The 16363-nt window shown below is 37.7% G+C and overlaps 1 protein-coding gene across 2 annotated transcripts in view; it reads right to left on the bottom strand.

The window, feature by feature from the left end:
• The window catches only part of LOC145766473 (transmembrane and coiled-coil domains protein 1-like), a 46596-nt gene that overhangs the window by 14296 nt on the left and 15937 nt on the right, over nucleotides 1-16363 (bottom strand). For both annotated transcript variants that reach the window (XM_082578193.1, XM_082578192.1), the window contains 4 exons: nucleotides 14613-14688; nucleotides 4778-4955; nucleotides 3037-3154; nucleotides 1223-1370 (listed from right to left, as the gene is read on the bottom strand). In XM_082578193.1, coding sequence (XP_082434319.1) covers nucleotides 1223-1370; nucleotides 3037-3154; nucleotides 4778-4955; nucleotides 14613-14688 — 520 coding nt within the window. The remainder of the gene's footprint in view (nucleotides 1-1222; nucleotides 1371-3036; nucleotides 3155-4777; nucleotides 4956-14612; nucleotides 14689-16363) is intronic.

Raw genomic sequence — 16363 nt, 5'->3', positions numbered from 1 at the left:
GGCTTTAGCAGCAGCATGATAAAAGATGGTCCCAAAGGATTTAGTTCAAAGTCAAACAGGTGAAAAGAACAAAAAGACGACTAAAACGCTCGAACAAAATTATTTTTAAACTGCTTTTGTCTTGCTTTATCTTGAACATCTCACGTGATATGTTTCCTTTTTGGTGATGACACATTATTTTTGGTGATGACACACGGTTTCCATTGTCTGGTACCCACGAGTTGTCGATTCCAATGTAGGCTACAATTAACAATCTTACATGTGTCTGAAGTTTTTTAGTTTATATTTAACTTTTCTTGCAAGCCTTGTCTCTATAAATGTCTGCTGTGTGGTGCATGAAGATGGAATTCGGTTTACAGCAGGCCTGTACAACAACATACAGTCGACGGGTTGCATCTTGGATAAAGTCTAGAATGCAAGTAGGTCATGTTTGTCGGACTTCTTCATTGCTTGTCATTGCCGTATTCATGTTCGACTAACTGTGAAGAGTTGTTCATGAGAACGAGTCAAGACTGAGTCCTGACTGAGTCCTAGCTGAGTCAAAGCTGAAAGAACGATATTGCAACCGAATTCACCATTCCACCACGTTCAAAAACTCGGGCGTAAAGTTAGTAGCCTAGCAATATCATTGAAAACTTCTCGTGACAATCGAAAGAACAACAAAACGGTCAGTGACCTTCAACAGAATCATTGACATTGATCGGATGATCTTTAAAACTGACCTACCACAGATATTTTTAAAACATAGAAACTTTTTCAGGTAAATTTTTCTTAGACCTCAAAGTTTTCTGCAGTGGTTAAAAAAGAAAACGATAATTAAAACAAGATAATATTAACGAGTATTTGAAATAAGTAACCTCCAAGATGACTAACAACATGCTACCACTTGGATTGCATCTGCAACGAGTATTTGAAATAAGTAACCTCCAAGACGACTAACAGCATGCTACCACTTGGATTGCATCTCCAACAACATAGTTTTTAATCTTAACGTTGCTATTTGACTTTGCAGAATACTTTCAATGAAACAACAGTTTTTAAATACTTCACAAAAATATTACATCAATTATATGTACTTCAGCTTGTGTAAACAAAACACATAAAAACAACAACCTGCAACAATTCGACAGCAACAACGTTTGATACAATTCAAACATCGTCAAAACTATTTTGACAACATAGCAAAGAAATTCTAATGCAAATCTCCAACAACCGTTCGTACCTGAGCGATTGTGGCCGAAGACCTTTGATTCTTCTTCTCAAACACCGACTTTATCCTTGAGGCTTGCTGCTTGTCAGCATTGACTGAGAGCTTCAAGTACTCCTTCACATTCTCATCCATTGTGGACTGTTCGGCTTTAATGGCTTCACTGAGACAAAAGCGAAAACCACTTTACGTTGAAGTAACGTTGCATCAACGAAAACATATAAAAGTATATATACTGATTTATTGTTATATCAAAAAGTCGCTTTTTGTGAAGAGAATACTGAACACAAGCATAGTAAAATATCTACGTACCAGCACGCAGCATAATTTAAAGAATAATTGCAATGTACGATGATCCTCAATTTCATGTGCGACAATAATTGACATATATACTAACTATAAAAATTTAGACAAGCGTCTGTTTGTATCATTATGATATATACACACGCAATAAAATATACACCATTTACAACGTACTTGGAATTTTATGGGGAGCAAAACCTTCAAATTGTGACGTTTATTGTATATTTACAATGGTGACGTAAGCCTTATTGACGCCTAAAAGTTTCCGATTTGTTGTATTTTTGTGTTACATCAACATAAGTCTGACTCTACACCCTGTGATGACTTTTATTTGATTAAGATGTAAGTTATTTTCTGCAGAAAAAAATACTCTAAAGTGGCCAGACTTTAACGAAATCAAGCCAGCTTGAAACGTTATAAAACAACTAGTTTTGGTGCATGGAAAACACCACGCTTAAATAACACTTGTTGCTAAACTGGAACTTCCGATGGAAACGAACTTTCCATGATAACAAACTAACCTTAAGTCAGTCTTACATGAACACCCTATTGACGAGGAATGCGGTTCTACGAATCGAATATCCAGCCATAAAATCATTTTTATATTGATTCAACGTTTACAGACGTTAAATTGATGTAAAAAAAAGTAATTTGCTGACTGGGGTGTTTGTTTGAAAGCATTTCATGTGAACGCTTGTCGCTGACCAAGTAGAAATTGATGATAGTTTGGTTATCTTTGAAAATACTCAAAAGGCACTAAGAGACTGCGCACCTGGAGACTGCGCAACGTTTGGCAAAAAAAAGTTAAATTGAATTGAAACGAAAATGTCTGCGAGAAGGTTTTTTTCAAATACAAGTCGAGAAAGAATGGACACAAACCAGCAAGCAATAGAATTAGCACTAGGAATCATATAAGGGGGATAAGACACCACAACGAGCTGCGATAAGGCACCACTCTAGAAGCGACCTGACAGAGTTAAGCCACTACTTTGTATGTGGTGCCACAACAAGATGCAAGTTTTTTTTTAATTTTTCTCTCTAGATGCTTTGCTAGAAGCATACAAGACAACCAACCTTGTTAAGTAATGTAATAATTTTTGGCATCACTTTTTAGTAACATTAAATCTACACAGAGAAGAAATAAAGCCATGTTGACGTTTTAGACTTCTTTTTTTTAATGTGAAAACTGCTTTTTCAGGTAAGCTAAGTTACTGTACTTTGCTTTTGTTTGTCATCAACAATCGCAAATATCGTTATACCATCCACAGCCTAGTGGTGAGAGCACTGGTTCAACATTCTAAAGGGCGCTGGTTCGACACCTCTTAAGAGCATAGGGCTGCGTCTTTGGCAAGACACTGAAAGGCATGCCTGATGGTGGACACGAAGGTTGGCTTCCTTGCTTTTCCGTCTACTTAATCTAAATCTTCAACTACTGGGCGTAAGGCCAGATACGACAAAAAATAATTGCAAGGCAACAAAAAGAAAAATCAACACAATAACTATATCCGGTAATACTGTATACACACCTGATCTTAATAATCTTCTGCTTTAGATGTTCTGCAAGTTGTTTATTTCGCTGTTGTTCAGACATCGCAGATGTGCCATCAGTAGCATCGTAGTTGCCAGTTGCTGCTGGCATGGCTTCTGTACGTTAGAAAGAGAAAGACAAACGCAAAATACAGAGTATTGTTCAACCAAAAGACATTTTTTCGCTTACTTAACCCTATGCGTAAAATCCTAACACAAGAAATATTTTTTGTAATCATTTGCTGGTTAAGAAACCTGACGTTCTACCTTCGTACAACACGCAAAATGCTATTACAAACTAACAGCTGACTATCTCTTGGCTTACTAAGCTTCAAATTTAAACATCATATCAACCCAACACATCTTCCAAAGCTCTCTAATTCAATGTTTTCTTGAATACGTAAGCTAATGACTGACTACACTTTTCTCAGCAATCTTTTTTATTCGCAGAATTTGTCGTAAAGTTTGTACAAGTGTCGTATTCAAATATTGTGATCGTTAATGGCTGCTTTGGGAAATCTACCCATTGATTTGCCTTGTCATGTTGCTTTCAATAGCAAACAGATAAAAAAAACAGACATCTGTGCGCGGAGCAAATGGCTGACATGACTCTTAATAAATGATATGTACGGTACGCCCTAGTGGAAACAGCTGGTACTTTAACACAGACGGACACTCGGATAGTCATAAAATTAATGAAGTGTTTGGAGTTTGTTTGTCCCGGACATACTCACAAGCTAAAGAAAACCTACGCAGCTAACTAACAAAAATTGCCATTTGGGAATAATATTTGGGGGAAAAATGGCAAACTTTACCTAGCTGGAAATGATCTGTGTAAAAACGGCAACTTTTCATAGCTGGGAATACAACGACCTTAAACATCACGCATGCTACTCGCTAACTTAGAGAAAATACAAAATCAATTAACGCTTGAGAAACTGTCAATATCTGATGACTCGACGCGATCGGATTCCATAACTGAATCCATGTAAAAAACGGTTGCTTTGCTGTCTGGGCAGTGGGCACACTGTGTGTCACATTTATGACAACACATCCTATTTTACATGAGCTGGTGTTATGTCTGTCGCAATGATAAAAAAAAATAACCGAACTGGAGTGTCTGCTGACCAACGCTTGTGCAATTTAGTAAAGCGATAAAAACAAAGCAGCGGTAATGGACTGCTGTACAAAGAGGATATATTTGTTTTTAATCTTCTTGTTGTGGTTACCAGAAACAAAGATATAGTACAATTTTTCGTTAAAGTTCCATCTATATCTGTGTAAATTATTGATCGTTTTATAGCCTCTAGGAGCCTAGATAAAAACGCCGTAAATTAACTTGTGTGACTTATGACGTTCAAAATGAAAGTTTAAAATTAAGAACGAGGGACGCAGCAGAGGAATTTGTATTTGAAGTAGTTGAGTGACTTCAATATTTTACGACTTGGTTAAGTTTTCATCACACATGACATACATAACACGGGGCCATTGCAACCCATAACTCTTCAGTCAAAAATCATAAGATAATTCAGATGTACGATTAGATATTAAATAACTATTCCAAGAAGAAATCTGAAAGTTGAGTGATTCAATTCCAAAACAAAGTCTCAGGTAGCAAGTCAGTTTTTTTTTTTGCATTGATTCAATGTGCACATAAGCTGAATTAATGAAAAAAGAAGTGATTTGGAGACACCTTTTAGGCATTTTTTCTCAAAAGAAAAAACATTTGATCACACCAACCTGAGGAAAACGCACCAAGCACGTGTGCTGTGGAAGGCTGGATGATGGCTTCCATTAGCGCCGGACCTGCTGATGGTACCACTGAAGATGATGTCGCAGAGGATGAGGATCCCGTCACTTTTTCACTAAACTCTTTTCCTCCGGAATCGATGGTGTTGATCTTTTCATTGCTGCTTGTCTGTGGAGGAGATAATGTTTAAATTAGTAATGAGAAAGATAATTTGCACAGAATTTACATATGTAAGCCTTCAAACGACGAGCTGTTGTCGCAATAAATTGCAGTCGATGTTAAGAAATTTGGGATTTTTTGCAGAATAAGCAGTGGGAGCGTCTTTAAAAAGTTTTCCTCGTTGGCCGAACGCATTTCGTTTAACACGCAGGATAGCGAACTTGCCCCTTCCACCGAGAGCAGAGTGCTCAACGGTTGCAAACGACGTCGGGAAGTACGTAGTAGAAGACAAACTTAATAAAAAAATACATAAATAAGAACCCGCAAAAAACATATATTGACTTCAAACACGAATGGTACTTAGGAAATTACCAGTAAAATCGACAGGTAAATTTTAAAACTAAAAATAGCACCATTGAATCTAAAACGCTTCTACAAATCAAAGCGACTCCAATACATAAGTCAATAGGTTTATCATTTAAAAAACATTCACATAAACCAGAGCGGAATAAAACATACTGCCAAATTTATTCTCACTCCATCCATCTCATCTCAATGGAAAACTAAGACGCCGTTAACGCGCTGAGACAATCTCCAATAACGTTGAAGCAACAAAAATTATTTGCTGGTGGATTAGAAAACTGTAATGTTTGCAAAGAAACATTAAGCCTTTAAAACCTTTCTGAAAAGAATCAACAAGAAACTCCGTTGCCTTCAACACTCGGACACTATTTTTTAAACAATATGATAAACAAGAGCACAACTGCACTTCAGTTTGAAGTCAATATGTTCCCGGACAGCAAATCAGTCACTTTTTGCATTCGTAACTCGACGTCTGTAGACGTTGAATCAATGTAAAAATGACTGATTTGCTGTTAAAATGTCAATGTCTTTAACTGCTTTGTTCACATTTCTGATTTACATCGCTTTAACGTTTTCAAAGGTAACCAACGTCGTTTGAAATTATTTTTGTCTGCAGACGTAAATTCAATGCAAAAAAGGATGCTAGCTTGGGAAATTTAACATGCACATTGATGAAAGAATAATATTTCATTTCATTTCAACTCATTCAACTAACGAACCTCAACTGAACGACCTTACATTCAAATACACTTGTGTGACAATGAAACTGTATAGCCACGAAAACTTGTTCGTATTATACCAACTTATACTGACCCAACTGGTTTCAAGACTGTAATATGATAATTGGAAGAGAAGTTGGGCAATCGAAACTCGGCTAACAAATCAGTTCTTTTTAGTATCCATTCCTGCGATAGCAGACATTGAATCAATACAAAAAGAACTGATTTTAGTGGTCTGGAGTGTTTCATTATTGAATAGCCATCATTTGACAGCAACTCTCAACCAACAAAATCAATCCATCTTGCACTGATTTAGCTTCGCTAATCTGAGGAAACAGCATGTCAGAGAGATTTAATTACCGGTTTAGACCATCCAGAAAATCAGCAGACGTTGAATCAATGCAAAAGAAAATTGATTAGCTGATTGGGTTTGCAATCAATGCTGATAAAGTCATTTGAAACAACAAACCAACAATTACGTGTATTCATTGTTACAATTCATTAGAATGACACAACTATGGCGAAATATGGGAAGATTAAACTTTAAGACTGAAGTGACAAATCCTCATGAGACAACGTCAAGTGATGATAAATCAACAATTAAAAATAACTTGACTGGGATAAGTTTTATTCACAAGCTGTTACAAATCGGATCAACCACACGGAGTAAAATCACCACCCAGCTAACAAATCAGGTCTCTTCTACATTGATTCAACGTCTGTAGACGAAACAATAATGTCGAATCAATGTGAAAGGCCTAAATTGCTGGTTGAGCAAAACCATAAGTCAGTGGTTCTCAACCGGGGTGCCGCGGCACCCTGGGGTGCCAATTGCAATGCTCAAGGGTGCCGCGAGGCCGCGAGATATTGAGATATTGCAATACTGCGGCTCATTCTTTATTTTAACTTTAACCCGTTAAGAGCGAAATTTATTTATTTCTAACCGGGTTTCAGTGCGTATTAAGTTTGGCGTCTCCCAGTTATTCCCTGCTCCTTTCTGGAGAGTCGCTTAGTGGGGAAGTCGCTGGCGGTAGGTTGATAATCCGCGGTAAGCCTTTGTTTTCTCAACCAGGAAAAACAGTGTGAAAGAGATTTTAACTCGTTGTTGTTCTTTCCATAAAAACGTTTAAAACGCATCATTATTGCAAGGTTTCATGATTTTATTTTGCGAAGATACCGAGAAATCCATTTTTACTGGACTCTCATATTGTTTTGAATCTTAAAGAAGAAGAAGAAGAATTAATTGACATTCGTAACAATGGAAATTTTAAGCTTATGCACAAGCAGATGCCTCTCGACGAGTTCTGGATAAAAATTCAAAATGAATATATAACCTTGCGTTTGGAAGAAAGCTATTGTGCTTTTGCTGCAGTTTTCCACGTCATACCTATGTGAAAGTGGATTTTCTGTATTAACGAACATAAAAACTAAAAAACGAGAACGACTGCTTATAGTCGAGGAAGAAATGCGAGTGGCTTTATCGAATGTGCCTCCAAATATTAAGGGCCTTTGTGCAAGAAGTCATGCCCAAATTTCACACTAACTTTTGAATAAATACCTTTATTTACCCGCGCTATAGGCTACTGTACAACTCATTCTGTTATTTCATACAGTTATTTGAAATGCAGAAACCTCATAAAATTGATCCAGTTTTACCAGGGTGCCGCAAACTATTTATCTCTTTGATAGGGTGCCGCAAGGTCAAAAAGGTTGAGAACCACTGCCATAAGTGGAAGCACTCGCAGAATCAACAGCAGAATCCAAGATTCCAGACAGGAGTGGACGTTTTTGCGTCGATTTGACGTCACATAAACTTGAAACTAATGCAGAGTGGTGGATTGGAAACAGAAATGACCTTTCAGCCAACTTGATAGGGTCGCAACCCAGACGTTGAATCAATGTAAAAAATGGTTAATTTGATGTCTGAGTACATGCTATTTGAGTCATTTTTGAAACGTGTCAATTTTTGGGTGTTAGTAATTGTAAAAAAGATGGAAAGATGTTATGAAAATATCCCTTTTCATAAAGCAACTCGCACCGCCAGGACATGACATTTCATAAAAACGACCAGATATTGAAATTTAAAATTCGACGTCATTATCTCATGATGACTCAACTTATACAAGCACAGACAGCATTTAAAAAGCATTTTTTATCAATTTTAAAATAAAGCGCGATAGAGTTTTCTTAGCCAGTTTTTTTACGCTTCAGCATCAGGACAATCGTTGTCATCAGAACAAACCATTGTGACATCACAACGACGGAAAAGGATCAAAGAGTGCAGCCTGCTATGGTCACTGCTCAGTGCTCACACCATAATAAGCGCTCGACACAGCACAAATTCATTAAAAATATTAATCGTTGGATCGTTGGAATGTATAAGAAAAGGGAAAGGGCGGTTTTATTTCGATCAGGAATCACATGCCCACTATTGATAAATCTTTCGAAGGTTGCTACAATCAAAACTTAACTTTTTGCGCAAGTTGGCATTTTAAAGGCAATACTGAAACCTTACATAAAGCTTTGTCATTACCGTCCAAGAGAATTCCTTCACAGCATCAACGCAGCCCTTTGAATGGGGTCTCTTGGCAGTCGGCAAGGGGCTTTGCTTCAAAAACTTCAGTGCTGGAGATCCACGAGAAGCTGCTGGGACGGCACGTATAGATGCGTCATTCATTTTATCTGTTAAGTCGTCACTTTTTCGAGTCGGCTTTTTTACTTTTTGGTTTGGCTGCTTGTCAAGAGCGTTTAAACTCTTGAAGAGTTTTCTTTTTAGGCTGAGCTTATGTTCATTCTGTTGGTTGCCGTTGTCCTTTTTGTTCTTGTGTGGGCTTTGCTTATGGTGACCCTCCAACGAGCGAGACCGCATCACGGCATCTTTGCGAGCTGCAGCAGCAAGAGATAGCAAATTCCCAGACGACAATGTGGCAAGTTTCTTAACCAGCTTATAGCTGCGTTTTGGGCTTGCTGACTGGTCGGCTGACGGCGATGGTGGGATGGGTGAAGTTGAGTCCTTTTCGGTTGAAATGTCACTCGCGGTCGAACTGCGGACGAATGGAGTTGCTGGTGGTCGAGGTACGCTTGTAGATCTGGGTTTCGACTTTGTGAAATGAACTTGAGAACTGTAACTTTGCGAGAACGATTGTTCCGTCGGTTCATCGCCTTCGTCGCTTTCGTTATCCGTCCAATCGGAACTATCGGCCGAGTAGTAGCTAAGCGATGCCTTCTGAACATCTTTTCGGTGAAATTCTTTGCTATTTTCAACATCACTTTCCGTTGCGACAAAGCAATCGCTCAAAGGTACTTCGTCTATTTTAGCGGTATGTTCACAACATTCCTTAGTTAGTGTGATGCTTATAGAACGCATTACACTTAGGTTTTCCATTTCCTCCACGTCACCCGAGCAACTGCTGTTCATCTTTGCATAGCTTCCGTTAACATTTATAACTATTGGACAGATAACATGAAGAATGGCATTCAACACTGATCACGTTATTGCTTCCCAACTACAGAGTTTAAATGTCAATGTACTTAGCCTCTCTTTCTACAAAAGTATTCACGTTGATATGTTATGTTTATGTTGTAATTTTTGTTTATTATAATTCATATGCTAGTTTAAAACTGAAATACAAACCATCGCCGCTAATATGGTAAACTGTGGTCATAAATTCGTTTTCGTTAGCAAATACAGCGGGCAACTGTGCGAAGGAGACTTTGACTTCTTCGTCAAATACTTAAGTTTTTTTTACTAAACAATTGGTGGCCTATGTGTCTAAGACCCACATTCACGCTCAAAGGCTGTTTCAGGCTTAGGCTAGCATTGCCATTGCACATTTGTTTCCATTGATCACGCAATTTTTTCTATTGCTGGTTAAAACACCAATTGGTGCAAACCAAACGCTAAGTAATAGTAACGCTGCATATCATGAATTGCTAAGCTATCACCGGTGTTATTATATAGATTTAACAGCTGATTGTTTGCACTACTAGTAGTCAGTTTAATAAAATTATTAAATACAATGTTGACTCAAGGCCCTCGGATTTGCTTAAACTATCATTTCCTTCAAAACCAAACACACCCTGCTACTAACTTTCTTAAAACCTTTTTGTTTTCCTGACAGCTTTTATCGTCGTTCAATCAAATATCATGCTAGAACACGTCCACAGGTAGCCAAGAAGCCCGCAGAATAGCAACTGAGTGACAGTGCGGCAACTCAGCTCTGACCCTGCTTCGTGCCATGCATAGACTGTCAGCAGACGACCTCAATCAGGAAAGAACAAAACTCGGCTAACTAACTTATCGTGACATCACTGATCGAACTGTGGCAGTAGAAACTCGGAAACTTGTTAGTGACAAGGCAGCTGCTCAATCGCTGTCTCGCCAATAAAGACTTTTTTGATAAGCGAAAGTTAACAAATTCAAATTTCCATGAAAACAGTAACTCAAATCAAGGTTCATGCATTTTGCAATCCATTCGTATCAGCTTCCCACCCAAGACTGGATTTAATTGTGAATACTGAATAGCCTATCTGATTTTGTCGTAATGTTGTGTGAAAATCTTTATTCAAAGTCTCCACAAACAATCACTAAAACCTGTTTAGATGTAAGTCTAGTCTCCCTCATAGTCTTCGCCTTCAACAGATTCAGGATAGATCTACCGGTAACTTTGCACTGTTAGACTTAATTTTAAGCAAAAATGCGAAAAATAGTGAAGTCACAGTCACTGCAGCCATTCTAGATATGTCATTATGCATGTATCGATCGATGTGAAGTCATGTGGGTGTGCTACACAAGAAAGCGACATTCTCATTACCAAACGTCTTTGAACGTCAAACGAACGTCGAAATAAATTGATCATTGCTAATGTGTTTGGAACAAAGGCAAATGTAAATCACAAGGCCTATGCACATTGCACTTAGGACTAAAAAGGCTTCGAAAAATAGATCAAACATTTTTAATTTGGGAATCCACTTATTTGTAAATGCTCTGACACTAAATATAAAATGTTGATGCAAATGTGACGCGTGTGGATATTCCGTCGATTACTAATTATTTCGTTGTCTAAAATGCATTCAACAGTGTTTTTTGGCAGCAAAATATACAATTTGAATGAGATACATGCAATGACCTATGCTAATGATAATTAAAAATACATAAGACTCATTGAACAATAAATATGATACTATTAATTGTGAAGAAGAGAGCGTTCTTCCTGGCTATCAGCACGAGACTAAGTATAATACTCACTAGTTTAACGACTAACGAGCTATTGCGATTCACTTAGCATAACGGTGTAGCTTTTATGCTAGCCATTCAGACCATTGCTACAATCGGCTGCCGAGAAACAAATACTACTACAAAATATTGCTCAATGCCAAGCAAAAAAACAAGCAAAGCGAATTACATCAAATGCAATTACTAATCTCTAAAATCTTTTACAGGCTGTTTCACCATTGTTTGGGATCATCAGAAAGCTCATAATCAAATTATTCAAAATAAGAACCTTCTGATGATCCCAAATAAAGCTGAAACAGCTTGAAAAGAGTTTTAAAGACCAGTAACTGCATTCGATATGACTCATTGATATATATATATAAAGCATAAAATGGTCGTTTCTGTGCGCCACTACTTCACGACATGTTTACTTTTTTCTTTGTCGTTTTACAGTAATATCTAATAGCAGATACTACACAAATTGCCAAACAAATGGGTCATGAGCGGAAAAGGTTTGTGAACACAGTCGGGAATCTATGAATGACGCAAGATAACATGAATAGAGTTATGAGGTCAATATAGGACGGTTGTGCTTTGACAAGGATATAAGCTGAGCGATCTGTGCCAAGAAGCGTGTTGTAACATTAAATCTTTACCAGCGTTAAATAACCCGATTTCTTTCTAAAGTTGACCAACAGGAATCGTCATGTTTTCATCAACACAACGTTATTACAGTATTACGCAGCATTAAAAAAACGCAAAACCTGACAAGCGTTTGTTAGCTGAACAAAACAATGCTTTTTTTGTAAAGCCTTTAAGATAAATTTTTCTTCACAATGAAAGAACAAACTTTAATTTTTGCAAATATGCATACGCCCTGTCAAAAAATAAAAATGACCGAAAAATATAAACCAGTCTAAAAAGCACAGATCGCACTAAAGCACCAACTAAGTTCACAGTGAAGACAGAAATGACAAATCTTGACTCAATTTTTCTAGCCAAATTGTTACAAAAATAAGTCTTTCCAACGCTGCCTCGTTGTCGTAAGAAAATCAAGCTCCACAAATAAGAACTTTGACGCGCTTTTGAGTGCCAGCAGGTAGATCCAGTCACAAGATTAAGGTGCACGAACAAAGTTCTGCATGGAGTTGTTCCTGCTAATTTCACACGTTGCACCACATGACGGTTGCTTGTATATGAAGCAGCCGGATAAGTCAATTGCAGCAGATTTCGCAAAAACTCACTTCCTTGTGTAGTGGTAGCAATGTTACAACAATGGCTGAAATATGCGTTTCATTTCGACTAGTTTTCCATCGCAAAGCATATGCAAACTGGCGTGAATATGTTGACTGAAATTGTCAAAAGCTTCTTCATTGTTCTACATGCGAAATAAAGCTGATTTTTAAATACAGCTTGCTGCATCAAAAAAACTCTTGCATTAAAAAGTACGGGTTTAGAAAAATATGTGTGAAACTTTAGTTGAAAAACATCAGTCATAAATAAAAAACATCCAATATTTACTGTTGAAATCCACAAATCAAAACAAGGCCCAATTTACATAAACGTCAGTTGCAAAAAGGAGTCGATCAAAAAAAAACATAAAGACTCAAAAAATCGGCTCACACCATTAATCTCGATATGAATCTGCTCTCATCAAAACGTGTTAAACACGCGGATCTGAAAGCAATACACAAACGGACTTCAGTTGCATCAAGTTCATTCTTACAGGTAAAACAAGAAACGTTTTAATGGATGCGATCGAATGTCTAAAACCCTGCACGGAAAGATGTTACGTTTGCAATCACATACATGGCAAGATGGGAGACTTGCAACAATCAGGCCAAGTCAGTGGCAAACAGTAGGATAGGGAAGGGTTGACAAATTTGCTGCAGAAAAAGTGTTTAAAAAAAAATAAGTTGTTTTTATAATTAAGTACATTGAAATGGCATCCGGAGCAACTTTTGACTCAACTGAACAAAATCAAAAAAATTGAGCAAGCATTCGTCACGTAAAAGCATTAAAGCAAAATGAAGAATTTCGGAAATCATTTAAAACGAAACGAAATTTCGTTTCGGCACAAATAAATATCTGGAGTCTCAGTAAAGAGATTCGTTTCGTCTATATAAGCAAGACTTGTTGCAAATTGCAAACACATCCCAAAAATCGCAAATGTATATACAAAATCGTTCAATCAATCTGACGAGCTAAAAAATCAAACGAACGTTTTGATAGTGGAGCAGTATTGTTGTTCAGTATATTTTTAGAAACAACCATAGAACTGGCCGAGTTTTCAAAATAAACCAGTTTCTATTGTAAAATCGTATTCTTGTGTAGTAAATATTTAGACGCAAACTCAATAGAATAGGTTCGCCACCGACGAAACAAAATATTCTAACAAGTAAACGCTAAAAATAAACGCATTTTTTGTCAGAATAGGCAATGATTATTTGATTATGTCATGGAAATGTGCACCTGTCTCAATGTCTGAAAATTTCCTGCTTGATCATTGTTGTCATTTCAATGACGAAACCTTTTTGAACTGAACCGAATAGCTCTCTAGCAGCTACAAGCGGTGGCTTATTTTTTCGGCCATGTAAGTCAATCTTTGTCATGCAACAAACGATAAAATTTATTCCGAGCTCTTTGCAAGACACACAACTCTTGAAATGGGGTATATTTCACTTTTTTTCAATAAATTTGTGTGGAAACTCTTCACTTTTTTGTCAACAGTATCAGGATTTAAAGGAACAGCCGAGATACATCCAACTGGCGGATATGGTAAACAACAGAGATGGTAAAGTTTTGTATTTCTTATCATTTTTTCGTATTTTGAGGCAACGTGTGGTTTAGAATTCAAACTTCATGTGACAAATGATTTTATTACTAATGTTTAAATCTTAAATATTGTAAGGTGGTAGCGCATCAAACACTCAATACTTTTTCGGTTAATTTCTTAAATCTTTTTTCACTTTCTTTGATAAAAAGCCTCGAAATCGCTCACGTCTGGCGGTGAAATACAAGGTGCACAGAGACTCCCTGCCTTCTGCATTACATAAGATGACTGCCGTAAAATCAAGTTGAAACCAGACTTACGATTTTACTTTAGTATTTAAGTGTTCTTCATAGCTTCGTTACGCAAACAACACTCAATCTACAGAATAAACGACATGACCACTTACGCCTTACTTTCGACACAAAGAAAATAGTACCGTACTTGAACTCACAAGAGGCGGTTAAATAAACATCGTGAGCACACAACAAGCGATTACAAGTCTAATCTGCTGAGCTCAGCAAAACCTGACGAGCACTTAAAATTGTTATTTCACGTTTAAGCAACGAATTTCAAGACTTAAATTAAAATTAACTCACAGTTTTTTCTGATGCGTTGGTAACTGCTTTGAGTGCCTCGCTGGAAACTCCAGTAAAAGAAGAGTTCGATGAAGATCTAAAAGAGTTATGACATGCTGAAAACGGGTTATGCCAAAAATGGATTGTATTGAATTGCTACTGTAATTGTAAAAGGTCCTTTAGATCAGCACAGCCACAGCACTCACATAAAGCTGACTTAAGATAATGGTTTAATATGAACAGTTTCTGATCAAACCTCAATTTAACAAGTTGGAATAATCAAATCAAATTCTTTTAGAAACACCTTTCATAAATTGATTATATTACAGACAGACAAAAAATGGAAAAAGGCTCAAATAAATTGCATAATTTAAAACAAGTCTCTACCATGAGAAATTATTGCAAAGCAGAAGTCTGTTACAATTGTGTCGTAATATAAGAAAAGCAAACGATTTCAGATACGGATTGGTTAGAGAGTCTAAGTTTCGATTAGCTCCAGCATAAAAGATTAATGCTAATATGGCTTCGCCGACAGTGCAACTGCACGATCGAATTAACATTGGCTAGAATCTATTGCCAAGACATCCGGTACCTATTGAAAAACTCACTTCCTTACAATTGAGGCCCACAGCCGGCCCACAGCCCACGCTCTCTAGCGCTTCTCTCTCACGCTACCTGGAAGTGGCAAACTCGTCAACGCCACCTAGTGATATGACGTCAGTTGGAGTCGAGCTTAGTCGAGATCAAACTATCCGAGATAGACTTGGTTGCTAGTAAATGCGCAAATTTATAAGGCATCTATAATGAAGACGCATCTTTCAGCCAGCATGATACAAATTTAGTTGTTCATGCCTATGTGCCAGGAGTGGTTTGCGAAGGCCATCGCCGAAGACTAGTTTCGTAGATTACAACAGCCAAACTTGGTTATATCGAAAACATTTTGTATTGTAGGACATAGTACAGTCGACTATCATGCGATAACGCTTTAGCATTCATTGGCATTCAGGGAAATGCAGTAAAGGAAGGAATAAAGTGGAAGGCCATGATGATGAGTTCTGCCATGGCATCGAAACAGTGACAGACTTCTGTTATCTGGGTGATCGGATAAATGGAAGTGGTGGATGTGAAGCAGCGGTGACAACAAGGGCAAGATTGGGCTGGGCAAAGTTCAGGGAATGTGGGGAAATGTTGCATGGCAGAAAATTTTCACTGAGGAAGAAAGGAAAAGTATATCAGAGCTGTGTGCGGCCTGCAATGCTATATGGTAGCGAGACATGGGTATTGAGAGAGAGTGAACTGGCAATCCTGAGAAGAACGGAAAGGTCAATGGTGAGAGCAATGTGTGGGGTGAAAACGAGAAGGAAAAAAAAGGACTGAAGAATTGTTGGATATGCTAGAGATGAGAGAGACCATAGACCGACTGGCAAGGGATAATGAAGTAAGATGGTATGGACATGTGATAAGGAGGGAGGAAGGAAGTTTTCTTAGAAATGCACTAGATCTAAAGGTGGATGGGAAAAGGAAACGCGGTCGTCCAAGAAGAACGTGGAAACAACAAGTGAAGGATGAATTTAAAAAAGTCGGACTGAAGGAGGAAGATGCAAGGGACATGTTGAAATGAAGAAAAGGGATTAAAACAATTGCTGCGTGGAAACAATCGACCACCCCCACTAGTGGGGAACAAACCGACGATGGATTATGATGATGATGATGATGATGGGACTGTCTTCGGCAGTGTTGACATCTCGGTCTTTTAAAAATAATCTAGATGA

This window comes from Aplidium turbinatum, chromosome 3 (genome assembly GCF_918807975.1).
Source record: "Aplidium turbinatum chromosome 3, kaAplTurb1.1, whole genome shotgun sequence".
Lineage (NCBI taxonomy): Eukaryota > Metazoa > Chordata > Ascidiacea > Aplousobranchia > Polyclinidae > Aplidium > Aplidium turbinatum.
This window is presented reverse-complemented; position numbering and strand designations above follow the sequence as displayed.